Consider the following 23,855-nt stretch of genomic DNA (forward strand, 5'->3'; position numbering starts at 1 on the left):
ACCATTTGAACATAACTCCCTCAAAACGCTGTCAGCCTCATGTAAGACCTGTTCTTACCTTTGCACACAGTGTGAGGGCATATTACTACAAGGAGCCGCAGCCCTTTTGTTAATGCTGAAAGGATTTACCTGCAATCTTGCTGTCAGCAGGAAGAAACACCGAGCGAAAAGAATTCAGGGGCTGCAGCCGCTGCAGTGGAGAGGACAGGGAATTAGACTGGTGGCACGACAGAACATATTATAGTGCTGTAAAAATAAAACATGTCAGCGTGCTGTAGAGCTATATATCAAGTCACTTCAGGGCCTTGTGAGCTGCATACCCATCAGCAACCACAAACCCCCTCAGGATAAGGGTACATCTCCAGCTGTGAGTTATGTCGAGCCCTCTATAGCTGTTGTACTACTCTATTACTTTGCTACCGATATTATGGAAGCAATATTTAGTAACATACACAATATAACTGTTAATGTATAGGTCCAATCATGATTCATTTCCACATATTTAAATGGAAATTGCAAGCAAACATATCGGACTGTATTTAACTATACAGTTAAATATGTGCACCGAAGGCAGATCTATTTAAATGTTTATTGTGTCATTTATTGAAACCAGAATTGAATCTTTGGCTTGTTAAGACAGCCAGGTTTCCAAAAAAGTTGGCACGCTGTGTAAAATGTAAATGATGTGCAAAACACTGACACACCATATTTAATTAAAAACAGCACGAAGACAACTTATCGAATGTTGAAACTGCTTTTGAAAAAAATGATATGCTCATTTTAAATTTGATGCCAGCAACACGTTTTAAAAAAAGAGTCTGTACAGGGTCATGTTTACCACTCTGTTCATCTGCTCTTCTTTTCACAACACTGTGAGCGTATACAGTATGAACTGAGGAGGCTTTGCTGTAATCTTGAAAAGTCTAATGTTTTCACATTTTTGCCTGATGTGGGATTACAGCTGCTCAACTGTTTTGGGGTCTTATTTGTCTCCTTTGTTTTTATGTTTCCATAACGTGCCAAACATTTTTAATAGGTGACAGGTCGAGACTGCAAGCAGACCAGTTTAACATCTGGAGTCTTTTACTACGGAGCCACGCTGTTGGAATACATGCAGGATGTGGTTTTGGATTCTCGTCTACTTGGCAGCATATGTTACTCCAAAACTTGTGTGTGTATATATATATATATATATATGATATCATATCATATATATATATACATATGTTGCCTTCACAAATGTGCAGACTTCCCACCATGCCATGTGCACTAATGCACCCGTATACAGTACCATCACAGTTGCTGGCTTTTTAACTGTGGACCCGAATGGTCCCTCTCGTCTTAAGCCTGGAGGACGCGGTGTCCATGATTTCTCAACAGAATTTTTAATTTTGACTCACAGCAGGAGATTTTTCACCTCACCTCAGAAGGCAGCGACATTTCTGGATCTGGTTTATACACGGTTTCCTCTTTGCATGGTATAGTTTCAACCTTTATTTGTAGACGCAGCGACTAACTCTGTTCACAGACAATGTTTTTGAAGTTTTCTTCAGCTCATGCAGTGAAGTCGTGTCTGTTTTTGATTTTTTTGATGCAGTGCCATCTGAGGGCCTGATTGAATATTGGTTTTCAGCTTTGTCTTTTGCTTTCAAAGCTTCCTTCTTTTAATAAAATTATGTACTGTAGACAATGAAATCCCCAGATTCTTTGCAGCTTTACATTGTGCTATTTTCAATTACATATGGGGCTTCAATGTTTTGCAGATCATCACATTTTGCTTTTTCTATTTACATTTCGCACGGCATGCCAACATTATTGGAAACGGGCTGGGTTGTACATGCAATTGAAGAATTTAAGCTTTTGGAATAACGCAACAGAAAATGGAGATGTTTTTCATTGGAGCGTTAATATAGACTATATGACAAAAAATAAGAAAATCATTTTCATCCGGAAACACAAATCTTTATATATGTCACATAGGCTGGGTCTTTGTGTCAGCAGCTCAGATGAGAAACTGCTGAGTGCAAATCCAATCACTCCTTCATGCCAGGAAATTGGTGCATAAACCACGAAAAAAAAAAAAATCGAGTTTGTATGGGTGGAAGAATCCATTACTCATTAAGCCTTTTAACATGTTATTCAATCTGCTTGTATAGCATATTTACATGGCATGTTTTCAAAGAAGAGATGATGATAAGAGAGTTAAAAGGATTGTAATGCATTGGCACAACAAATAATTCATAATTACAATTTATTATGAGCAACAAACACAAGGACTCATTGGGTTTGAAAATATGCGAGGCGATGAATATAGATGGCTTCATTCAAAGCACTTGAACGTAACTTGTGATAATGAGAGTCTGTTTATTTTCACTGAAAAATTACAACAAAGATCATACATTTTATGTTTTTCATGTGTTTTGGTGCCTTGTTTGTTTCTTTTGGGGATTAAAGTCGATTTTTTTGTTTTAATAGCTTGAAGATTATAGTACATTATTGCAAAGACATGTTCTCTTAGCTTAGAGATTTTACAAGACCAGCAACCTCCAACGATTAACCAAAATGAATAGGCCGTGCTTTTCTGGCCCGTCTTATTCTTTTCTATCTCAGATCCCTCGATTTATGTCTGTCATCACCGTTACCGTCCCCTTTTCCACACGTCCAATCTGTAAATCTAAAATATGATCCATGAACATGGCATGTAAGATAAGCTGTGGGCCACTATTATCTTTTCCCTGCCATCAGTAAAGTGGATTTTCTGATACATCAGCAGCCCCTTCGGTCATCCAAAATCCTTTTTTCCAGATTTCCCAGTCCTATCCCTCTGTGGGGTCTTAATGGAGAGATGGGATTCAAAGGTCTTGCTCAAAGCTGCTTTCTGTCACTCTCTCGCTCTCTTTTTTTATGTAAATCGATCCGGTCTTGGGTTCCAGTATTAGATTGGGGGTTGCTGTGTGTACTGTACTCTGCCTGAGGCGGCTGACTGTCTGGCTAACACATTACCCCACATCTCTGCTTTACTCCCCTCTACAGATAACTGAAATGTAGACTGCAGACATATAGATTGTCCCCATATGGGTTAATGTTTGCAATTTGATCGTGCATGGACAGACAAACACACTGTACTTCCGAAGCAGAAACATTCACACGCACAAACACAAAGAGCAAGTGCTCTATATGCTTTTAAGAAAAATGAGCAACTGTGAGGGGGAAAAGAAATCCTGAAATGACTGTCTACCATTATTTGTAGCACCTGCTTAATCCAGAGAATCACAGCTCAATATGCTCCATTAATCCCTCTGGCTCTCTGCACCACTTCAATCTCACACCACATCTATCTTGTTTTTAAAAGGGCTGACCCAAATACCCTGGTGTTCAGACTCACTGCTCTGGGATCCATTCTTAAGCACGTGCATCCACTGAAATCTTCTGAACATTTAAGGCAGAATAAGGTGTGAAGTCCTCTTTATTTAAAACTGCACAAAGTGTGTAAACAATATCAGACTTTTAAATTTCATAATTGAGTTTTCGGTGCACTGACACCACTTCACTGTGTCAAGAGGTGGGAGGTAGAAATGGGTGTAAATATGGTGTTACATGATTAGTGAGTACTAAGTTGGGAGCATGACAGTATAAAGAATAAATGATGTATGCGTGACAGGTTTCTAAAGAGCTGTTTTGAAGCTCAAAGTCTGTGGCTGGTTGGTGAAGACATTGATCATTGTGGACCTAGGACAGGCTAAATGAAGCCTGGGTGCTAGAACAAGCCAAGTGTAATGCCACCCACCTGTCTATCAAAGCGCCCACACTCTTAATTATGCATAACTTTAAGCCTTAATATAATTTGAACAGGTGAGTTGAATACAAATACACCCTCAGTACAGCTGTCATGAAGGTGGGAATTAGCTAAAGAGACCAAAACAGTTTTTTGTACCAGCCACGGAGGTTGCCACTTGGTTGGGAGATATTAATAAATCCAAAACAACTCACACAAGAAATATAAAATAAAATTCAAACATGGAAAATTGTGCAATGACAAATTGTGACTTGATGACTTAATGATGGCATTATGATGTATTTATTTTTAACTGAAGCTATTTGTCTAAATTTCTAAGTCTGATATCAAATGAATAAATAAATGAATAATATAATATCTGTCAGCATGATTGATACAGTTTTACATGTAGATTTCTATAATGGGTCAGGGTTATAAATGTAGAAATGAATGGAAAGATATCTGGGAGAGCGCAGGAGAAAGATGCACAAAATGCTTAAAAATATCCCAAATAGAATAAGATGTGATGCCAATCAAAACCTCACACTAAAAATGATGTTCCTGTGTTTTTGTTGAGGGCTGACAGAATAACTCAAGCACACTTTATTCACCCAGCATGAATCTCAAGACATCAATTTTCCAATTGTCTTCTTATCTTACAAATATTGTCAATTTTATTCTCAGGAGAGATTTGTGTATTTTACACGTTTTTTAGTGTACCTGACCTGCTATAGAGAGAGTGGTGACATGATGATAATCGTATATACAGTAATCATCATTTTCAACCGACGGACTCATGATTTGACAGAAAAAGTTGAGTCAGGAGTTAAAAAAAAGAGAGAACTAAAGAGAAAAGTTCAAACCCAAGACTTTTTTCTCACCCTCACGCATCTTTCCAATCACTGCCAGTGGGAGTGAATCTAAGAATTTATGGTTTTAGATAGCAACAGAAATTGTTGGACACAGCCACACCATTTCTAATATCGGAGAGATGTGAGGAGAGGGTGCTGTGGAAGCCATTTCCTCGTCTTACAGGTACCTCTGAAGAAGCCAGCAAATCAAAAGTATCCAGTTAGAATGGTCATGCAATGTCGCTCAGAAAAAGTGCTGATAAGTGGTAATAAATCCTCTACTTGAAAGGAAAGATTATAAAATGTTTGAACCCAAAGGATACACAGTGATTGCTTTTCCATTAAATGATCCCTGACGAGCAACTTTTGGAGGGTTTGCCGGTCATTTTTTCCATCACGTCAACAAAATTTCCAATATTTCTGTAATGAATATGCACATGCAGATGATTAATGTTTGTAAATATATATTCAGCCAAGTCAACTCCCAGCAGAGTTGTCATTTATTTGGTTAATTATCTTGCTGTCTAACTTACACTCCAGGGAGTCCTGTAATCTGCATGAGAGCCGACTTGCTCTGGCAGATCACCTCGGATTTGTGAGAAAATCAATACTACAGCCAGACTATGTTTGCTGCTGTATGGGCCTCAATGGTTTGACTAATGGCCCTGGCAATTGAAGACTGTGATGGGCTCAAGTTGTCACTTTGTTGCAATTTACCAATTTTCCAAATCTCGTGTAGTCAATAATGTACTTCCTGTTATGACATCTCTCAGTTAATCACTAACAACAAGAAGTTGTGATGACAATCAAGCTCTGTGTACGGGCCATGTAGCCTCCCACAGTGACTACAAATAGTTAATTAGTTGTCACATCATCTTCATTCTGCTGCAGATTATATCTTTCCATTATTATTTTATTGCAACTCATTTATTCAGTGCAGCTAAATTAAGAAGACATGATAAGTGCAGAAGTTTTTATGAAGTTTTATAGTGCCCGGCCGAATGGAAATTTGGCTCTTGAAGACAATGGCTCTGTTGTTCCTTCATGATAATGAAAATTATCTTCAGTTCTGTCTGGCTAATGCAGCCATCTGCTGGTAAGCCCTGATGGAGTAATGGAGCCTCTCAAGATCTCTTAAATAATTTAGAAGTGGAGAATGTTCAAGACTTCATATTTATTCACACGGCTTAAATCCAAATGTAGAACTGTTTTTTGTCAATTCCAGAAGTGCTTTCCCTTCCTGACACTAAATATTCACTATGCTCTGAACATTCAGTACAGGAAACACTAAAGTTTAGTCTTATAACCGTCTCTAATCTTGGATTACTGTTGTTAATTCTTGGCTGTACACTTATCTTGTCTCTTTGTTTCTGGCTTTTAATCGATAGCAGAATGTTGTAATAAGCTGTGATGGGGATCCTCATAGATCCATCCATTTGTGCTCATTTCCCCAATGATTTGAATACTAATTCTAAAAGAAACATCTTATTATCGAGTGCAAGATGTCTCTCTAGCTTCTGTTTAGATGTGATAATTGTAGCAGATTCCTAGATTGTAATATTGCCTAATAGACATAAGACAATAAAAACATAGCGTGAAGCTGAGCTCATGAAATCTCACTGAGATCACCTCATTGTCTCATCACATGGGACCATAAATTAATGAATTTGTGCATCAGTGCTGATTGTAATTTCTCTCTTTGTCTCTCAGGGTGGAGGTCACAGGATTTCAGCTCATTGCAACAATTTGAGGATTAACGACCGACCTGGAAAAGAGAGACAGCGCTAATGTTCACCATCATGGCACCTGTAGGTGTGGCTAAACTGCAAGCTCAGCTCTTTTTGCTGTTCCTTTGCTTGACACTACGTGCTGGCATGCTTCAGTTTGCAGCAGCCACAATACAAGGGTACATTGGAGACAGGGACATGATATGCCCATCTGTATGCAGGTGCGATGAGGACTTTATTTACTGTAATGATCGTGGCCTGAGCTCCATCCCGTCCCTGCCTCCTTCGGCGTCTGTCCTCTACCTTCAGAACAACCACATAAACAACCCTGGTTTGCCCACCTCCTTGGAGCACCACCTTGCTGTCCGTGTGGTCTACCTCTATGATAATGAACTGGATGAATTCCCCCTGCACTTGCCACCATCTGTCCGTGAACTGCATTTGCAGGACAACAACATACGCACTATTCCTCGTAGTGCGCTGGCTCGAATGCCCTTGCTAGAGAAGCTCCACCTGGACGACAACTCTATTTCCACTGTCAGTATCGAGGACCAGGCCTTTGCTGACAACCCACGGTTGCGCCTACTTTTCCTTTCACGTAATCACCTGTCTAGCATCCCCTCAGGACTGCCTGCCTCTCTGGAAGAACTCCGTTTGGATGACAACCGAATCTCCACCATCCCAACCCATGCCTTCCGGGGCCTCGCCTCACTTAGATGTCTTGTCCTGGACGGGAACCTTTTGGCAAACCAGCGCATTGCTGATGACACATTCTCCCGCCTTTCCAACTTGACAGAGTTGTCCCTAGTTCGTAACTCCCTCCAGACCCCTCCTGTCAACCTGCCCAGTGCACATCTGCAGCGCCTGTCTCTACAGGACAATGCTCTGATTCATATGCCACGTGGGTCCTTGGATGGCATGCGCAGGCTGCAGAGGCTGGACCTGTCAGGAAACAACCTGACCACCCTGCCCAGGGGACTGTTCAAAGACTTGGAAAGCCTTGGGCAGCTGCTAGTGCGAGGTAATCCTTGGCACTGTGGCTGTAATCTACGCTGGCTGTATGACTGGCTACATGCCCGTGGTAACTCCATCACTGTGAGAGGTCTCACCTGCCATGGGCCTGACAGGGTACGAGACATGGCTTTGACAGACCTCACCAGCGAGATGGAGGAATGTGAGGTGGTGAGGACAGCACCAGGGACCAGAGACAGAGTGGGCGGAGGTGGAGTTGATAGCTCTACTACTCAAACACCTCCACAGGGCTCTCTCTTCACCCTCCGCTCAAAGCGACCTGGCCTGGGGCTTCCCGACTCTGGCTTAGACTACACTCTTAGCAGCAGTGGTGTGGGGAAGAGCCTGGCTCTCAATGTGAAGCCTCTCTCTCACAACAGCGTTCGTGTTACTTGGAGTGTGGCCCAGCCCAGCTCCTCCTTCAGGTTGAGCTGGCTCCGACTGGGCATTGGGAATGCCATGGGATCAATCACAGAGACTCTGGTCCGGGGTGACCGTCGAGAGTACCTTCTCACCTCCCTGCAACCACGCTCCAGCTACATCATCTGCATGGTGCCTCTTCCTGCTAGTTCAGAAAGCAAAGGGGGGATTTCTGGAGATGCTGACTCTGATGAATCTCAGGTGTGTGCAAAAGCTGAGACATCAGACCTCAGCCCGTTGGAGGATGAGGAGAATAAAGACTCACAGGAGATGACAGTGCTGCCACTGGCAGGGATTATCGGTGGAGCTACCGCCATTGTATCTCTGGCTCTTATTTTTTGTATCTTCTGTTGGTATGGACACAGGACTGGGCATTTGTGTCCTCGTGACCACTATACTCGCAGCAGTTCTCGAAAAAGCAAGACCTACGATGATTACATCGAGTCAGGCACCAAGAAGGACAATACCATCTTGGAGATCCGTGGTCCAGGCTTCCAGATGACACCTATGGCAGCTTGCCAGCCAATGCAGCCTAAACCCCTTCGAGAGGATTACATCATTCATACCATATTTCCCTCTAATGGCACTGGCCTGTACAAAGGTGCCAACAATGTTTCTAATGCAGGACATGGCACCAACCGTGGTTATAGAGAAGGAGGAATCCCAGATATTGACTACTGTTACACATGATGTACTTAACCAGATCCTGTTCACAGTGTTATTGGTAAACTGTATAGATGCACAATTTCCCTTCGCATGGACACTTCTGAAGCACCCCTCTGTGCCTTCTTCTTCTGGTCTCCCATTCCAAATTATCTGCTGTTCACTGCACTGAAAAGTACTGTATGTGATTAAGTGGAACTGAAACCGTATGGGAACAGTTCACTGCAGGAAGCAGCAGCCAGTGCCCCAGGTGTAAATGCACAGCTGACTGTTTTCTTCACCATCTTAGTAATGGCCTGTGTACGTTTTCTTTTTCTGCTCTTTCCCTGTGACATGTAAGCAAAGAATGTATACACTGGAAAAAGGTCAAACTTAGTGTAAGGTGCAGGTAGAGTTCCTCTTTCACACACGGGAGCCACAGCAGTCAATTCAAAATGGATTAAGAAATAATGAGAAACTGACATTTTTGGTACTCCTTCCTGCTCACCTGTCATACACAGTATGTAGTCTCATCAACTCATTGTTCCAAATGCCTCAACTATATTGATGTGCCCTGCCAGCTATCCAAGGAAAGGGCTTTGTAAAGCTGTGAATTGTTCTATTTCAAACGACCCAATAACCACTTGTCTTAAAGTAGGCTTGTTATTACCTTATTCAGTAGTTGGCAGGGTGAAGATTAGATCAGGGCTGTTCGGCCTTGGTTATACCTCTCGAGATCATTCACCTGAGATCAGTATTGTAGTGCTGCATCGGATGAGATGCAGCACAAGCGTGTAGATAATTTACTTAGATACCGACTGGGCTGTGTTTGAAAAATGCTTTGCTATTTTTATCAGTGGTTTGTTTAGTAATCAAATCCTGCACAGCTCTCTTTATTTATTTATTTTTGTTCCTTATGTGATGGTTATTTGTCTCTGCTAAAATTGCTTTTTGTCTTATTTTCACCCTCATGTTTGTCATTGCCGATGAAACACAGCTTTTGATGAAGACAGTGGATTTATTTCATCTAAGCAACAAAATACGAGGAGAAAATATCCTGATGGCTGTTTCCAGGTTCATGTTTTCTTAAATGCAGCAGAGTGAATTCTTGAGTGAGACTGTTTATAATATGTAATTTGAAAATTAGACCCCACCCAAAGACTAGCATGTCAGTCCACTGAGACAATAGAGACCAACCTAAATCCCTCTTCTTCAGATTTATTCCCTGTGTGCTTAACCTGTGTGACTTCAGTTCGTGACTTTTGGTTACAAAATGTTTCCTCCACATTCTTAAAGCGACGCCGGCGCTCACACAGAAACCAGACTGGACAAATTACTGATGTGGATCCTCCTGTGTGAGGCAGACTCTTTATTAGTGAACCTCGAAATGAGGGCGAGAACTGTGAGCGAGACTGAGGAGACTCAAACCGCAACACTGTTGACCTGCACTGTGGAGCAGCAGCCAAGCTGCGGGTGGGTGGATGTGGACTGGTGGGGGAGTTTGGAGGGCGGGGGTGACTCCTCAGTGAGGTGAGTTCATTGATGTTTGTTTTAGCAATGGTAAAATGACTCCGCTCATTCCACCTCTTTTATTACTGAGCAGCACTAAAAATGTAAATGTATTAGCACTTAGCAGAGAACAGGGATAAATGTAATGACAGGCGCGGGGAGACGGAGGGTAAAGAAACATCTCCAGGCACTGAGAAAGATGCAGAATTGATGGCTCTGGCACAGTGGAGTTCACCCATGCATAAATCTGTTTGTCATACTCAGCTTCTCCCCTTGGGTTTAATATTGTCCATCAGTTGTTTACCACTGTGTTGCTTCCAAAGGGGAAACCAAGTGTGCTTCCTTGACTGTTCTGTCTGCTAGAGTTTTACACTGGTATCAGTGGAATGTATATTTTATCTTGCACCCAAAATCACTGGCTTAAACAAACAAACATTTTACCGGCCTGGCTAATTTTGTTTTGGGGAATGTTGATATAGTGTAATTACTATTTTACAGTGGGTCTATTCAAGACACGTACTTCCTCATCATTTGTATAAATAAAACCATGGCCACAGCCACATGAATATTTTTTTCTGGTGAAATTATAGAAAGTAATGGTGCCATAACTTTGCGTACAAAAACAAACAAACAAACAAAAAAAAACTATGTGAACCTGAGATATGTGTGATATGTGGGGAATTATGTGTGGCTTTATAAATTCATCTTCAGAGGGGGATCAATAAAAAGTTTTATAATCTTGTTATTACTGCAACCTGTCATTTCACCTCATGCCTGAGGAGAATATTTTCATACATTCATTTATAGGTTTTTGTTAAGGGATAAATTATATTCAAAGAAAACCAGCTTACAAGCAAAAAAAAATACACCGACATATCTGGGATAAAACCACAGCCTTAGGCCAGACACTTGGAGCTATCTGAGATGGTGCTACCCTCAGTGACTTTATGTTGGATCCCATAAAGCTGAATGAGGCCAACTTCATGAAAATACTTAAGATGGAATAGAGCAATCAGCCTCTGCTGGGCTGAAAATTCACTTAAATTGAGGGACAGCTGGATACCCTTCTGACACAGCCACTGGCTAATTTATTAAAGGAAAACAAAGTTGTTTAATTTGCTATACAAACAAGTACAAGTCAGTTTATGAAAGACTTTAGGAGTGACTTACAGGGGCTGCAGCGTGTGCCCCATCCATCAAGGCTAAAGTCCGTACCACGACCCGGTTTCAGCTCCAGTCTGGGTCCTTTGCATTAAGTCGTCCCCTTTCTCTCCCCTGGATTTCCTGTGCATCTGTTACTGTCCAAAAAAGTAAAAAAAATATCTTTAAACCTACAATAACACCAGGCTTGAATAGTAGTATTTTACAGCCCTCTCTGGTTGAAAGTTTCACTGAAGGGTGCAGTGGATTCAGAAATGTTGCACCTGTAACTTTAACCTCAACCCCTCTTCAGCTGTCCACAAGCTGTCCAGAGTTACCAGCGAGTCCGAACTGAGTTCTTTCAGCCATGTCTTAATCACACTCTCCATACTCCCCGTGCAGCTTGGTTTAGCACCGTTATGAAAGGAGATCTTACTTTCCCAATGATAACAGATGGTACCCATGGTTTGCACCATCTTTTTCCACTCCTGGCGCTTAGATTCCAGCACTGCATCCTCGTCTCCTTCTCCTCACTTCAGCAGGGATCTTCGGTCTTTCCACAGAGGGTATCCTAGCACTGTCTATGGCTAACGGCTGTGTTCGAGTGTAAACAAGAGAGATGTGATAAATCACTAATCTCCGTACTTTCGAGTCCATGTTTGCACACAAAATGGATGGCGACTGGTGTAGAAGAAAACAACAAAGTACTAAAAATACTAAAAAACACAGAGGTGTTCAGAGCTACTATAACTGGCTGCCAACTACACAGTGCCAAAAAAATGTCACAGTGTACTACACGTCTACATCACTGCAGCTAGGTGAGAAGAAACCACTGGTCAGCAAGAACAGAACTTCCCTGCGGGTGTTAGTCCAAGCACACCAATAAACAGATCCTCATGTGTGACTTTGTAAATTTCAATTTATCGCTGTAATGAGAAACGTGTCTCAAAAAATAGATTCACCCACTAAAAAAAGCTAAATTTTGTTGGTTACATTATTGCACGCAGTAAACAGAAGAGAGAGAGGCAATGCCTCAAATTGAACTCCTTTTCTTGTAAACAGTCAAGATTGATTGAGTAGAAATTTAGACTTCATTGGCAGCCTTTGTGTACCCACAGTCCTGTTGTGTTTGGCTGTGTCAGAGGAAAGCTTATTCCCAACGTCTGTGGTCTGAATAGTGGAATTACAGAGGGTTGGATTGAAAAGGCACTCAAGAGAACCGCCAACTGTTGACTTGAGGTACAAAATGTTGAAAGGAAGTCAACCTCCTTTTGTTACTTTACTGCCATTGTTTTGTTTTGTTTCATCTTCCCTCTTCAGTGCAACTTGAATTTCTCGCCGTCACACATTTTGTTGCCATAAAACTACAATGTGCTGCCCTTTTTTTTACTGCCTATGCCCATGGGAGTGTGGTATTATCACAGATCAGCAGTGTAACTACATTTGCAGTAGTACTGTGAAAAGTCTGAAACGGCAGCTGAAGTCTCCTTTCAGAGCAACAGAAGTTGATTACGTTATCTCCTCTGCAACATACTGAAGCTGTAAGTCAACCCAAGTTAATTAATTACAAGGGCGATAGAATTATATAAAGTTTATACATACCTCTAAGAATCTTAATGAATGAGGCCAACAACATTACATCTTGTTGGCTTTGGCCAGGTATGGTTGAGGTAAAACTTTTTGAAACAAAGCTATCACCTCCTATATGACCAGTTTTTGTAGGTGTGGAGTTGCAGACTAACCCTCTGTTGAAGAGCAAGTGAGCTCACCAGACCTCTGTAGTTTCCTCTGATCTCAACTTGAGCTAGTAGCATTACACACCAAAAACTCTGGTGCCAGTGGTTGAACTTAATTGTGGGTAATGTGGACGCCAAGTGTTGATAATAAAGAAGAACACATAAAAAAATATGATGGTTTTGTTGCATCACTTTTGATGCCCATTGAGAGTTCCACAATGTTAATGCATTGTTATGTCTTGTTATATTGGGGGTGTACTACTACTACACGACCAAGGATCACAATAGTTATCTCTCTAAGAGAAACCAATTTATTGTGGGAACTAAGAGGTGGCTCCTGTAGAGCAATGTTACCTTACACTTCCAGCAGAAATCAGTGGCATTTTATCAGTCCACAGTGTGGAGTGCAGACTAGTAGTTGGAGAGGTGCCATTTCACCCCCTGGCCACTGCCGAAGCTCCCTTGAGCAAGGAACTGAACCCTTAACTGCTTCCAGGGAGCCCCTATATGGCAGCCCATCGCCTACATTTGCATGTCTACAGGCCCTCTGTGTGTGAGTGGTTGTAATTTGGGTTTATATGTGTAAAACTTGGGTATAAAAAAGAATTTCCCCATTGAGAGATCCCCACCACTTTCAATGATTACAACGACTTCAAGAAAAACTGTTAAGAAAGATTATTCTTTGCCCATTTCAGCCTTTGTCTGGAGTAAAGCCCTCTCTGGCCTAATGGTGACCAAGCAAGGTTTCATTGCCAACAGTACATATGTCTCTGCTGGTCTTGGACACCCTCTCAAGCACCTTTTGTGCTCACAGAGATAAAAGAGTATCCTATTGTCATGGTCAGCTGGATCACAACTCAACTCACTCCTGGACAATTTAAGACCGCCCTCTGTAAATCTCATTGTGCAGCAAGAAAAAAAAAGGCGAGGGGAATGAAATATGAGAAATACGATACTGGAAATGAGGCCAAAAGGGGGGGACATTGCAGAGAAAAGAGATCGTGGGGATGTTGGCGATGCGAGCCGTTGGGGAGTCTCACAGCAGATGGGCTTGCTTGGTTTCTAACACAGATGGTTTAATAATGCTTTTTCCAAGATTTCAACAGTTAAGGGTTGATAAGCTGGCAGTCTGATTATCTTGGATAAGCGTAATATAATACTGCATGGATTTTTGGAAGGAACATCTTGTCTAAGCCCTCAAGATCACGAAGAGATTGTAAAGGCCACAATACAATAGCTAAAAGTAGTGAGACAATAATTAAGTGCATTACTAAAGATCAGGCAAAGACCTTTCTCTTTCTGCTTCATCTGTAATCACAAAATCTAACCCTCTGGTATAAACAAAGAAAACAGTCCAAGGTCTCAAAAATACTGTCTGTGTCTCAGGAGGTGATCGTACAAACAGATACTTGAGAGATACAAATAAAAAGGTAGAGAACATTCAGTACTTTCTGTATCAGTAGAAACCCTGTTTCTGATGGACCCAGATTGTGTTGACCTCTCAGTACGATGGCACTGCAAAGACTGAAATGTTTCTCTCTTGGACGCGCCATTTCACTCTCGACAATGACCAAAACAAAGGCTGCAGATTGGGAGTCAGAGATAATCCCTGTCCAAGAGAGACATAGCTGAAGTTGTTAGCTGGTGCAACTGTGGTATGAAATGGTCTCCAATGACCTCTAATTGCTAAATGTGATGCGATTGTTAAAACATTATAAAACCACACAGTTTTCCAGATGGAAGGGAGCTGAAAAGAGTTCAGCTTTTAAAAGTTTTAAAAGTCTTACGCTGTATATTTTCCTACTTTAGATTAGATTAGATTTGATCTACTTTATTGTCATTGCAAGAAAATGCAGTTTAGGATCTAACCATAAGTACAAAAGCAGTAAAGTGCAGAGTAATGTACAAATAAACAGGGATATATAAATAACAGAACAGATATAAATATGACAATGTTATAAGATATATACAGTGTGAACCAGGGTTTTCGTACTTGAGATCGGTCTTGGTCTCGAGACAAGGAGGACTTTGATTTTATTTCAAGGCTGGTCAATGATACACTGTGGGAGAGTAAAACAAATGTTGGCGAAAGCAGCTGAGAAACAGTTCTGTCTGTTTCTGTTTCACAGTCTGTAGTGGCACAGAAAACTAAAGAGAGGACAGGAGAGGTCGGGTCGAGGTTTAACCACAAGACCAAGAACCAACAGCCTCAAAGTTTTTCCAATAAATCAAACTCAGTATTTTATGAAGCAGCACTAGAAAAAGAAATCAATGTGAACTAGCTCGGTTTTGGGACTGTCTCTAAGAGAGATAGTTGTACATGTTACTGTCTGGTCTTAGTCTTGACTTGGTCTCACCCTGCCTTGGTCTTGGTCTCGACTTTAACACTGGTACAGTATTAACAGTATGGACACATGAATACACTAAGACATATACAGTACAGCTTGGCAGCAGCAGCAACAGTCACGATTGCAGGTATAAAAGTAATTATAGGTGTAATTATACAGTGTGGGTTAATTAAGATACATACAGTATGATCAGTAATTATATTGAACATGTGAAAATTATTAAATTAGTCAACATTATATACAGAACAAACAGCTGGATGAGAATAAACTACAGGTCACATATACACTATAGTAGGACAGTGTACATTATTAGTGGGTGGGTGCATAAATAGTCCAGGTAAGTGTGCAGTAGTGCGGCGGTGGAGATGTGGGAAGAAAAACAGTCCAGCTCATGAGGTCTGGATGCAGCGGAGCGGGGAAGTTCAGTCAATCTGTGGGAGTTGAGAAGGTCTTTTATCCGATTACTTTACTTTAAGTGATACTTCAACATTTATCAGGCTTTATTACTGCACAGCAATCCTACAGTAACACTATACCAGCCTACTCTTGCTATTCTTGTCTGCTCCAAAGTGAGTCTGTGTTATGTATGTTGAGCTGTAAGCTGCAGACATACTGTATCATTTTCTTGATTTGCTACGATTAAGCTGGCATTCTTTTTTCTGATTAATGTAGGAGACAAATAGTGTATGTGTGTAGGTGTGAGAGGTTTTCTCCAGGAGTGGACTGAAGCAGTAGTAGCACCAAAGAAAAATGTATTGCAGCACAAATCTACTGTACGTAGATGTAGGTACCTGACATTTGTATTGGAGTGCACTATTTATTCTGAAGTGGTAGTAATCACAATGATGTGGCTCAAATTACTGGGGTGGTGCTCCAGCCTGGAATAAAATTACATTTTGTAAACCAATTTAGCCTAGCTGTTTTACAATTAGATCAGGAGGGGCGGGGGGGATATTACTGACGCGGTTGTTTTGGATGGACTCAGATAGTCACTTAATAAAATTAATGGCATTAAGAAAAAGCTTGTGTGCACGCTGAATGAATTTGGACGCTCTTTGTGGACAGGTGGTGGTGGTAGTGTGTGTACGCTCAAACTTGGTCTGCATAAGGAATAATAGAGAGCACAAATGTTGCCCGAGTCTGTTTCTATGTAAACGAAGCGTTATCGTTGCATCTTCCCACTGCTAAACCGGCATGTCACCGGGTTTTTTAAACAGGATTATCTGTTTTTTTTTCCTCCAAATTTAAATGAAAGCTAGTCCAGCTTTTATCCAGAGGGAATCATTTTGTTTTTTTGGTCTAATCATATTTCATTTGTGTGTTTTTTTGTAAAAAAAGAAGAAAAAAAAGTAAATTTTCTTTTGTTGGACACAGAGGGGAAAAAATAAATACTTTGTAGAAAGGATGTCTCCTTACTATGTGACTAAACGTGAGCTGTGGGAAGGAAAATAAATTACATTTTGTTTTCTCAGCAGCAGGATGTATTGTTTGTTTGTTTTTTCTTCCAAAACAGTTTGTATTCTGAAAAGATTACTTGAAATTCAGCACTCAAAGTTTAGAATCGAATTCAACACTTATAAATGTCTCTTCAAACTGTTTTGTTCCTTAACCATCTTCAAACTGCTGTAGAGTTAGCAGTGTTAGTCTATCATCCATGTCCCTCATGTAACGGCATTATCAGGTCAACGTTTCAATTTGATTTTCAATTCCATCCATCCATTTTCTGTAACCACTTATCCTCAACAGGTCTCAGGCGGTTGGAGCCTATCCCAGCTGACTTTGTGCGAGAGGTGGGATGGGGCTGCCTGGATAATTGACCAGTTAGGGAACACAGAGACAAACAACCTTTCACACTCACACACCGTGGGGCAAAACCGGAGCACCCGGGAGAGGAGGCAAACTCCCCAGCCATTTGAACCTTTGTTGCAGTGAGGCGACAGTGCTAACCACTGCACCATCATGCCGCCCTTTTCATTTCCATCCATCCATCCATCCATTTATTATCTCTAACTACCTATCCTCAACAGGGTCACATATGGCTGGAGTCTATCCCAGCTGACACTGGGCGAGAGGCGGGGTACACTCTGGACAAGTCGCCAGTTCGTAACAAGGCACATAGAGACAAATTTACACTCACATTCACACCTACAGCAGCATTTAACCCAAAGCAGCCTCACAGAGCACAGCTGTCAACTCTTGTTTAAATACTATACAGTACTATATGATCAATATAGCAACCTTTTGTTGTGTAAGTGTCATTCTTGATGCTTCTTTCGTGGGTGCGGTGAACGTATTTTACCATTTCTTGTTGCTTTTGTCTTTGTATAGATTACTTGCTGAAAAGAAAGAAGTGGTAGCACCGTGGCTGCTCGTAGAAAAAACATTGATTTCCATTGCTGTAGTCTCCTAGTTTAACTTTTGACATTTACACCCCACACAGCCCAACTGTTGAAATCATTCCAGCTCCCGTAACTGCTTCGCCACCTCATTATAGACTCAAATTTAAGTACATACACCTGTTTTGCTGCATTTATAATGCGCTGTACACATTTTAATCTGTCTCACTGACTCTCAGGTAGGTTTGTCTTTCAAAACAGTTTTATGTTTTAAAAAATCTCAGTAGATAAAATATTACCAGGCCACGAGTCAGAGGAATTGTTGTGACAAATTCATAATGACTGCTCATCTTAATATCGAGAGTTATTTTCTCTGGGCGACAGATCCAGTGGAGTGTTCAAGTTTAATCTTTTCAGGCGGCTCTGATATTCAACTCAAAGGTAGGTGGTACTGACACATCATATTAATGGTTCATCTCCCACCGCTCTGAGTTTATCCATTACACTGATCAAATGATTGTCATCAAATGTGCTGAAAACTTCCTTTTCTCTCTAAACTTTCCATTAAAGGACAAAGGGTGACGGTGTGATGGACAACAAGTATCTAAACAAATGGCCCGAGTTTTTAGCATGACAGATGTCTTTGGTGTTTGTTGACTGTGCTTTGACATTGAAAGGTCAAGTGCAATTTAAGCTTGGTTAAACTGGGCCTAACAGAGCCACTGGGTGAGGCGAGACACAGATGGCTCACTAACTCTCAGACAGCTGCTGGACATTACATCGGACCAGGGAGTTCACAGATCACAGCCAGCAGAGATCTGCATTCTCCCCTTGTCCCATATACACACAACAAAGCCATCGGTGTATTAATAACCAGGGCTCAATAAGATCCATCTCTGTTCTTTGTCTTCACTCATGAGGAACAACTGCAGTGAGGGATCTGCTAAACTGAGCTCAAACTGTTAGTCAGCAGTGTTTCAAAGGCAGAAATAGCCAGCAGTGGGCCAAGGATGCTGATAGCAGGTCAGGGTCTGATTTTATCAAGCATACCACGGAGTGAGTCAGACCATGAACAACAGCTAAATAAGACATCTCTGAAGGCGTTGGCCATCCGTCTGCTCAGTGAAAGGTAAGGACGACCAAACAGAACGTGCGGAGGCCATTTTTAAATAGAAATAGCTAAATATGTATTAATTGTGTGGGCTTTTTTATGATAATAAAAAAAAACAACCTTTGGAAGCAGTGGCTTCTTTTATAATGCGAGGTAAATTCAGCTTTCAGCTGAGAGACACAACACGTGATTCATCTGGCCTAATTAACGCTAATGCAGCAGCAAATAGAAACCTGGGGAGCTTCAGCGCATCCTGTGAAGTATGGGAACGTTTTTCCGAGGCCCATATATTTGTTACTATAAATAATGTATCAAACAATACATAGGAGACTTCATGGCACGATCATTTTCACGAAGACTGATTGTACCTGTACCTGCACCTTTTTTTTTTTTAAAGTCATGTTATTGGCAATGTCGATCAGCTGGCCGGTCCACCACTTCGGTCAGATTAAATAAATCGCTGTGAAAACTGGAACAGACGTTTATGTTTCCCAGAGGATGAATCCCAGCGTCTTTAGTGATCCCCTGACTCTTCTTCTCTTCTTCTGATTTGTTGCTTTGAGTGAAATGTCTTAAAAAAACCATTGGAAAGATTCTCAGAAAAAATGACTGAGTGTCTGCAACAGTAAAGATCATCAACCTCAGCTCTACTTTGTTTTCTTTGTGTGCTAAAGTTCATGTTAGTATGCTAAGTGAAGGCATCAGGTGTATTTACATGATTTGTATATCTCTATACATACATGCTCACAAAAAGTTACCAATATTTGGCTTTCAGGTAAAATTTCAGAATGCACCTTGAACTTAATTTGACCTTCTCTAAACTTTTTAACGCACACGTCCAACCATCATTGTCAAGTCACTGAGACATTGACATTTTTTGTTGTGGTATACTCACCACTAGTGGTGTGCGATACTACATATTTTGGTATCGATCCGATACCAAGTAAATACGGGCCAGTATCACCGATACCGATACTGATACTTTTCAATAAATAAGGTGGTGTCATTGAATTGCTAAATCTCAATTAATTTTCATGACCTTAAGTGTTTTTTGTGATGTTTTTAAATAGTTAAAACCCAGGACAGAATTAAGGGCATGTTTTCTTTTGGATGGTTTTTTTTATATGTTTATATAAATTGGTAGTGTTTCCACTATACTTAACTAGCTTTTTACAAATCTTACATTTTGCTGTTGTCTCGCTTTTGGCTTGAAAATACAGCCACATGGCACTCCTTTTCCTCTCTGCCATTCTTCTGTTGTATTTTTTTTTAGAAAATAGGCGTGTGCTGATGAACATGAGCCAGCAACTTGCTTGTTTGTTTGCTTTGCGTGTCTAAGTCACGCCACGTGACGGCGCAACATCTAAACACAAGAGGGTGGAGGGGCAGCAAAGTGTGCCTGCTCTGCACTGACACAGGAGCAGCGAGTCCGGCGACCTGGCTCCTGTTTGCTGAAACCGCAGCATTGCAAATAAGAGCAGAACTTAAAGTAAAGAATCGATTTTACCAGGCTAGTATCGATCCGATACCGATACCGACTCGATACTATCGATATTTGGATCAATCCACCCACCACTACCCTGCCACTGTTGCTATAGCTTTTCAATAAATTGTTTGAGATGAAGAAATTAAATTATTGCATGCTTCTATTTACGATACTATTTATTCACTTTCATGATATGATATCACTTTAATGTGAACGCAATGACAATAAATTTGAATATAATCTAGAAACAGTATAAAATATAGACATCGTATCCGTGACATCACCCACAGGTTTCTGAAGAGCAGTTGTGTAGCTCATCTGGCCACTGCTGCCTCCCGGCTAATCTAGAAATGGCCCAATGAAGCCTGGATGCCGCCTGTGACAGAACCCACCTGTTATTCAAAACCGCCATGCTGCTAATTCTGCATAATTTTAAGCCTTCATATAATTTTAAAAGAGTTAAAAAATAGAAATTCACCCTCAGTGCAGTTGTCATGAATGGTGACATTCTCTATAGAGACCAAAACAGTTTTTTGTACCAGGCTGTAACATGTTTATTTCTGCTTTAACATGGGGACTTATGGAGACTGACTCGTTCTGTAGCCAGCCTCAAGTGGACGTCTGAGGAACTGCAGTTTTTGGCACTTTGCATTGGCTGTTTTTGAGCCACAGAGGTTGTGGTTGTTGTGGTTGTTGCTCGATCTAATCTCTAATCTCGTGATGTTGTTCACATGTTGATGTTATCATTTTAGCTCAAAGCATCACAGCGGCAGATTCTTCATCTCATTAACCTCATTGACTCAACAACAATGGTTGGATGGTACCCTGCGCCATCAAAGTGTCTCACCCGACTGTTCTCATTGTGTTTTATTCATGTTCTGCTCTGTTAGCAATCAATCACAGTCGGGGTGAAGCCCACTGTGTGACACCTTCCTCAAGGTTTCTAACAGTTCTTGGTCCATCATGAAATCGTCATAGGAGCTTTATCTCGTACTCACTGAGGATCTCACATTGGGGAGTATCAATTTAATTTACGGTCTCATAAAGTGAGGCCCTTTGAGGTTTTAATGGTGATTGCAGGCCATCCAGAGAACCAATAACAGCTGAGTGCTGGGATGGGGAGGGTACCTTCATCCTCTGCACAGCTTCACTCCCTTTCATCCAGAGCACTTGATCCTCGCCTGCATGCTGTCTGCCTTCACGGGTGAAGCTCCACTGTAAACATTCTGCTTCGTCTGATCTGGGCTGCTAATGCGATGTCTTGATTTCACAGAAAGAACAAGGGCAAAAAATTTCTCCTTTTTCACCTGCAGAGCCGGCGTTTTCACTTCATGTCTGCCATTTCAAGTATTCTGGATAATTGAACGTTGGGTCGGTGTGGTTCGTTATGTGCTTTGGATTTGAATAGAGCCACGCTGGGGCATCTTCTTAATTGGCTGAAGATGTGTGTGGATGTGTCTTAAACGGCAGGAGGAGCCAATAATGAGGCTGATACGGGGGTGAATCCTAGGTGGAATATAAAACATTTTAGTTGATTAATAGAAACTTTGGAGAAATCTCTACTGGGGAAACACACTGCTCAGGGCAATATAGAGTATACAGCAGGCATCTGTCAAAGAAATTAATCCTTAGAAAATGCTGGTATCTTTTCTCTGTCTGTGTGTGTTTATAAGCGAATGAGTGGGAGACAGTCTGGCAGTCAGATAAAAAGCACCTACCATTCGTTTTTGTTCTTTGCTATTAATTATTTTGTGTGAAAATGCAGCTCTCTCTCTCTATTTATTAAACCAATGAAACAAGGAAAGCGTGTGCACATTACGCGCAATACCTGAGAACGCATATGTAATTTGTGCAGCAGTGATTTTTTATGTTTTTATCTCCCACTTCCCTTTGCCGAGCACGGTGACGAGGACAGTCTAAGTGCTCCAGACCTCTCAAGTCTTTTATTGGATTACAGAGTCCAAAATTAAATAGAGGCATGTGCAAAGGTTGCAAGGCCAGAGGGGGGAGTCAGACAGGGCCGAGGTAATGTCACTGTGTTTCTGATTTTTATTGGGAGCGACACAAACAGAACCTCCCTCGCTCCAAAACAAGCACACACACACACAAACACACACATGCGTTTCCCCTGCCGTATTGATTAGTTGAAGAGAAAAAAAAAAAGCGGTTGAGGTCAGCAGCCATATGTCTGAATTTCTTTCTCTCTGTCTCTCACACTCCATTTATCTCTGTCTGATTCAATACTCTCCTTCCCCCATCAGGGGGCCGTGCTTCATCCATATATCTGCGTCTCCCCCCGCCTGACCCGCTCTCACACTCTGCGGTTTCTTTTTGTCCGTCTCTTTGCCCTTCACTTGACATACATAAATCAATCACTCAATCCAATTTCGTTCAGAGCAAAGTCTGATGGATTCGCTTCTGAGCCCACCGACCTGATAAAGTAACACAGTGTAATTACATTCCAAATTAGATGATGTGGTTATGACCGTGGATTAGATTTGACTTCATTTTCAGTTATCACACACAAGAGGAACAACAAAAACAAATGCAAACAAGTACAATCAGAAAAAGAAAAGCCTTTCACAGCCCGAGCTCTCTGTGAAATGAGGTAAACACAGTAGTTTTCGTCCTGGAGACTTGGAACCCCAGAGAGGCGCTAGATTGATTCAGATACTCCAGACGACTTCAGAACATTTTTAACTCTTATTGTTTCCTCAGACATCATTTTTATTTTTATGTGTTCAAAATTCTTAACACAGTTGGAGCAGCAGGACTTCACACCAACCAAAAAGTTATATTTTCTTCTGCTTCTTTGGCCCTGAAATGCATTCAACTCCTTCAAACAAGTACAAAAAAAGATATACATATATGCACAATATGTTTTTGAAATGAAAAATAGCTGCACGGTTTGTGCAGGAATGTGCACAGTACTTGCCGGGTAGTGTGCAAAGGTTCACAGTATGCAGAATCAACAAAACAAGCTATAACTATAACCCCAAGCTGAACTTGCCTGCTAAATAAATAAACCTGAAACTAAATGTCTCTGTGGACACAGACGTCAAACAGGTAGAAAACTGCGATTTAATGACAAAATAAATGAGGTCCCACCATCCAGCCTATGCCCCCAACATGCCCCTGCATCCCCAACAATATCTGCATTATCTGTTTTTAAAAAAGAGGCACATATGCTCAGATCTTCAGAACCTTCATGAGTTTTTATAAAAGCAACAAATTATTCTTTTAATCTTCAGATCTCTCTGCAGATTCGTAGAAAAAGGCGCTGAAAAAGCCTCCCATCTATCTATAAAAAAGGGATGAGAGATTAAACAAATTCACATTTTGTGCAGCACACGGTGTGTCTGAGAGTAGATGTGTAGAAAAAAAGCATAATTAGTGTGAAAATCATCACAGGATGTGCAAGACCTGTAATTAAGATCTGATTTTTAAACATGACACGACACGTCAAGTCTTAGAAACTGTGACTTAAGCTTTGAAAATGGAAGGGTTTCACGTGACGGATCTGTGTCATCCATCCAAACTAGATGAAATTGTGATGTCAAATCTTCTTTTGCAGTATAGTAAATGCAAAATGTTTTACACTTTAAAACATCGCTCCCAATAAGCAACAGCCACCACAGACCTATCTGGATTTCCAGCTCTGATTTAGGGTTACAGTAACATCATAGAACCGATTCACTACACAAGCCATGGCTGAATCTTAACACTTCTCCTCACAGATGGAGCTGATAGCTGATCAATAGTT

General features: G+C 41.2%; 1 protein-coding gene across 2 annotated transcripts in view; it reads left to right on the forward strand.

The window, feature by feature from the left end:
• The window catches only part of flrt1a (fibronectin leucine rich transmembrane protein 1a), a 45,019-nt gene extending 34,339 nt beyond the window's left edge, over positions 1-10,680 (forward strand). For both annotated transcript variants that reach the window (XM_019259568.2, XM_010740166.3), the window contains exon 3: positions 6,337-10,680. In XM_019259568.2, coding sequence (XP_019115113.1) covers positions 6,414-8,474 — 2,061 coding nt within the window. In that variant the 5' untranslated portion in view covers positions 6,337-6,413 and the 3' untranslated portion in view covers positions 8,475-10,680. The remainder of the gene's footprint in view (positions 1-6,336) is intronic.
• Positions 10,681-23,855: the final 13,175 nt, after the last annotated feature.

The sequence above is a fragment of the Larimichthys crocea genome, chromosome XXII, assembly GCF_000972845.2.
Source record: "Larimichthys crocea isolate SSNF chromosome XXII, L_crocea_2.0, whole genome shotgun sequence".
Taxonomy (NCBI): Eukaryota; Metazoa; Chordata; class Actinopteri; family Sciaenidae; genus Larimichthys; species Larimichthys crocea.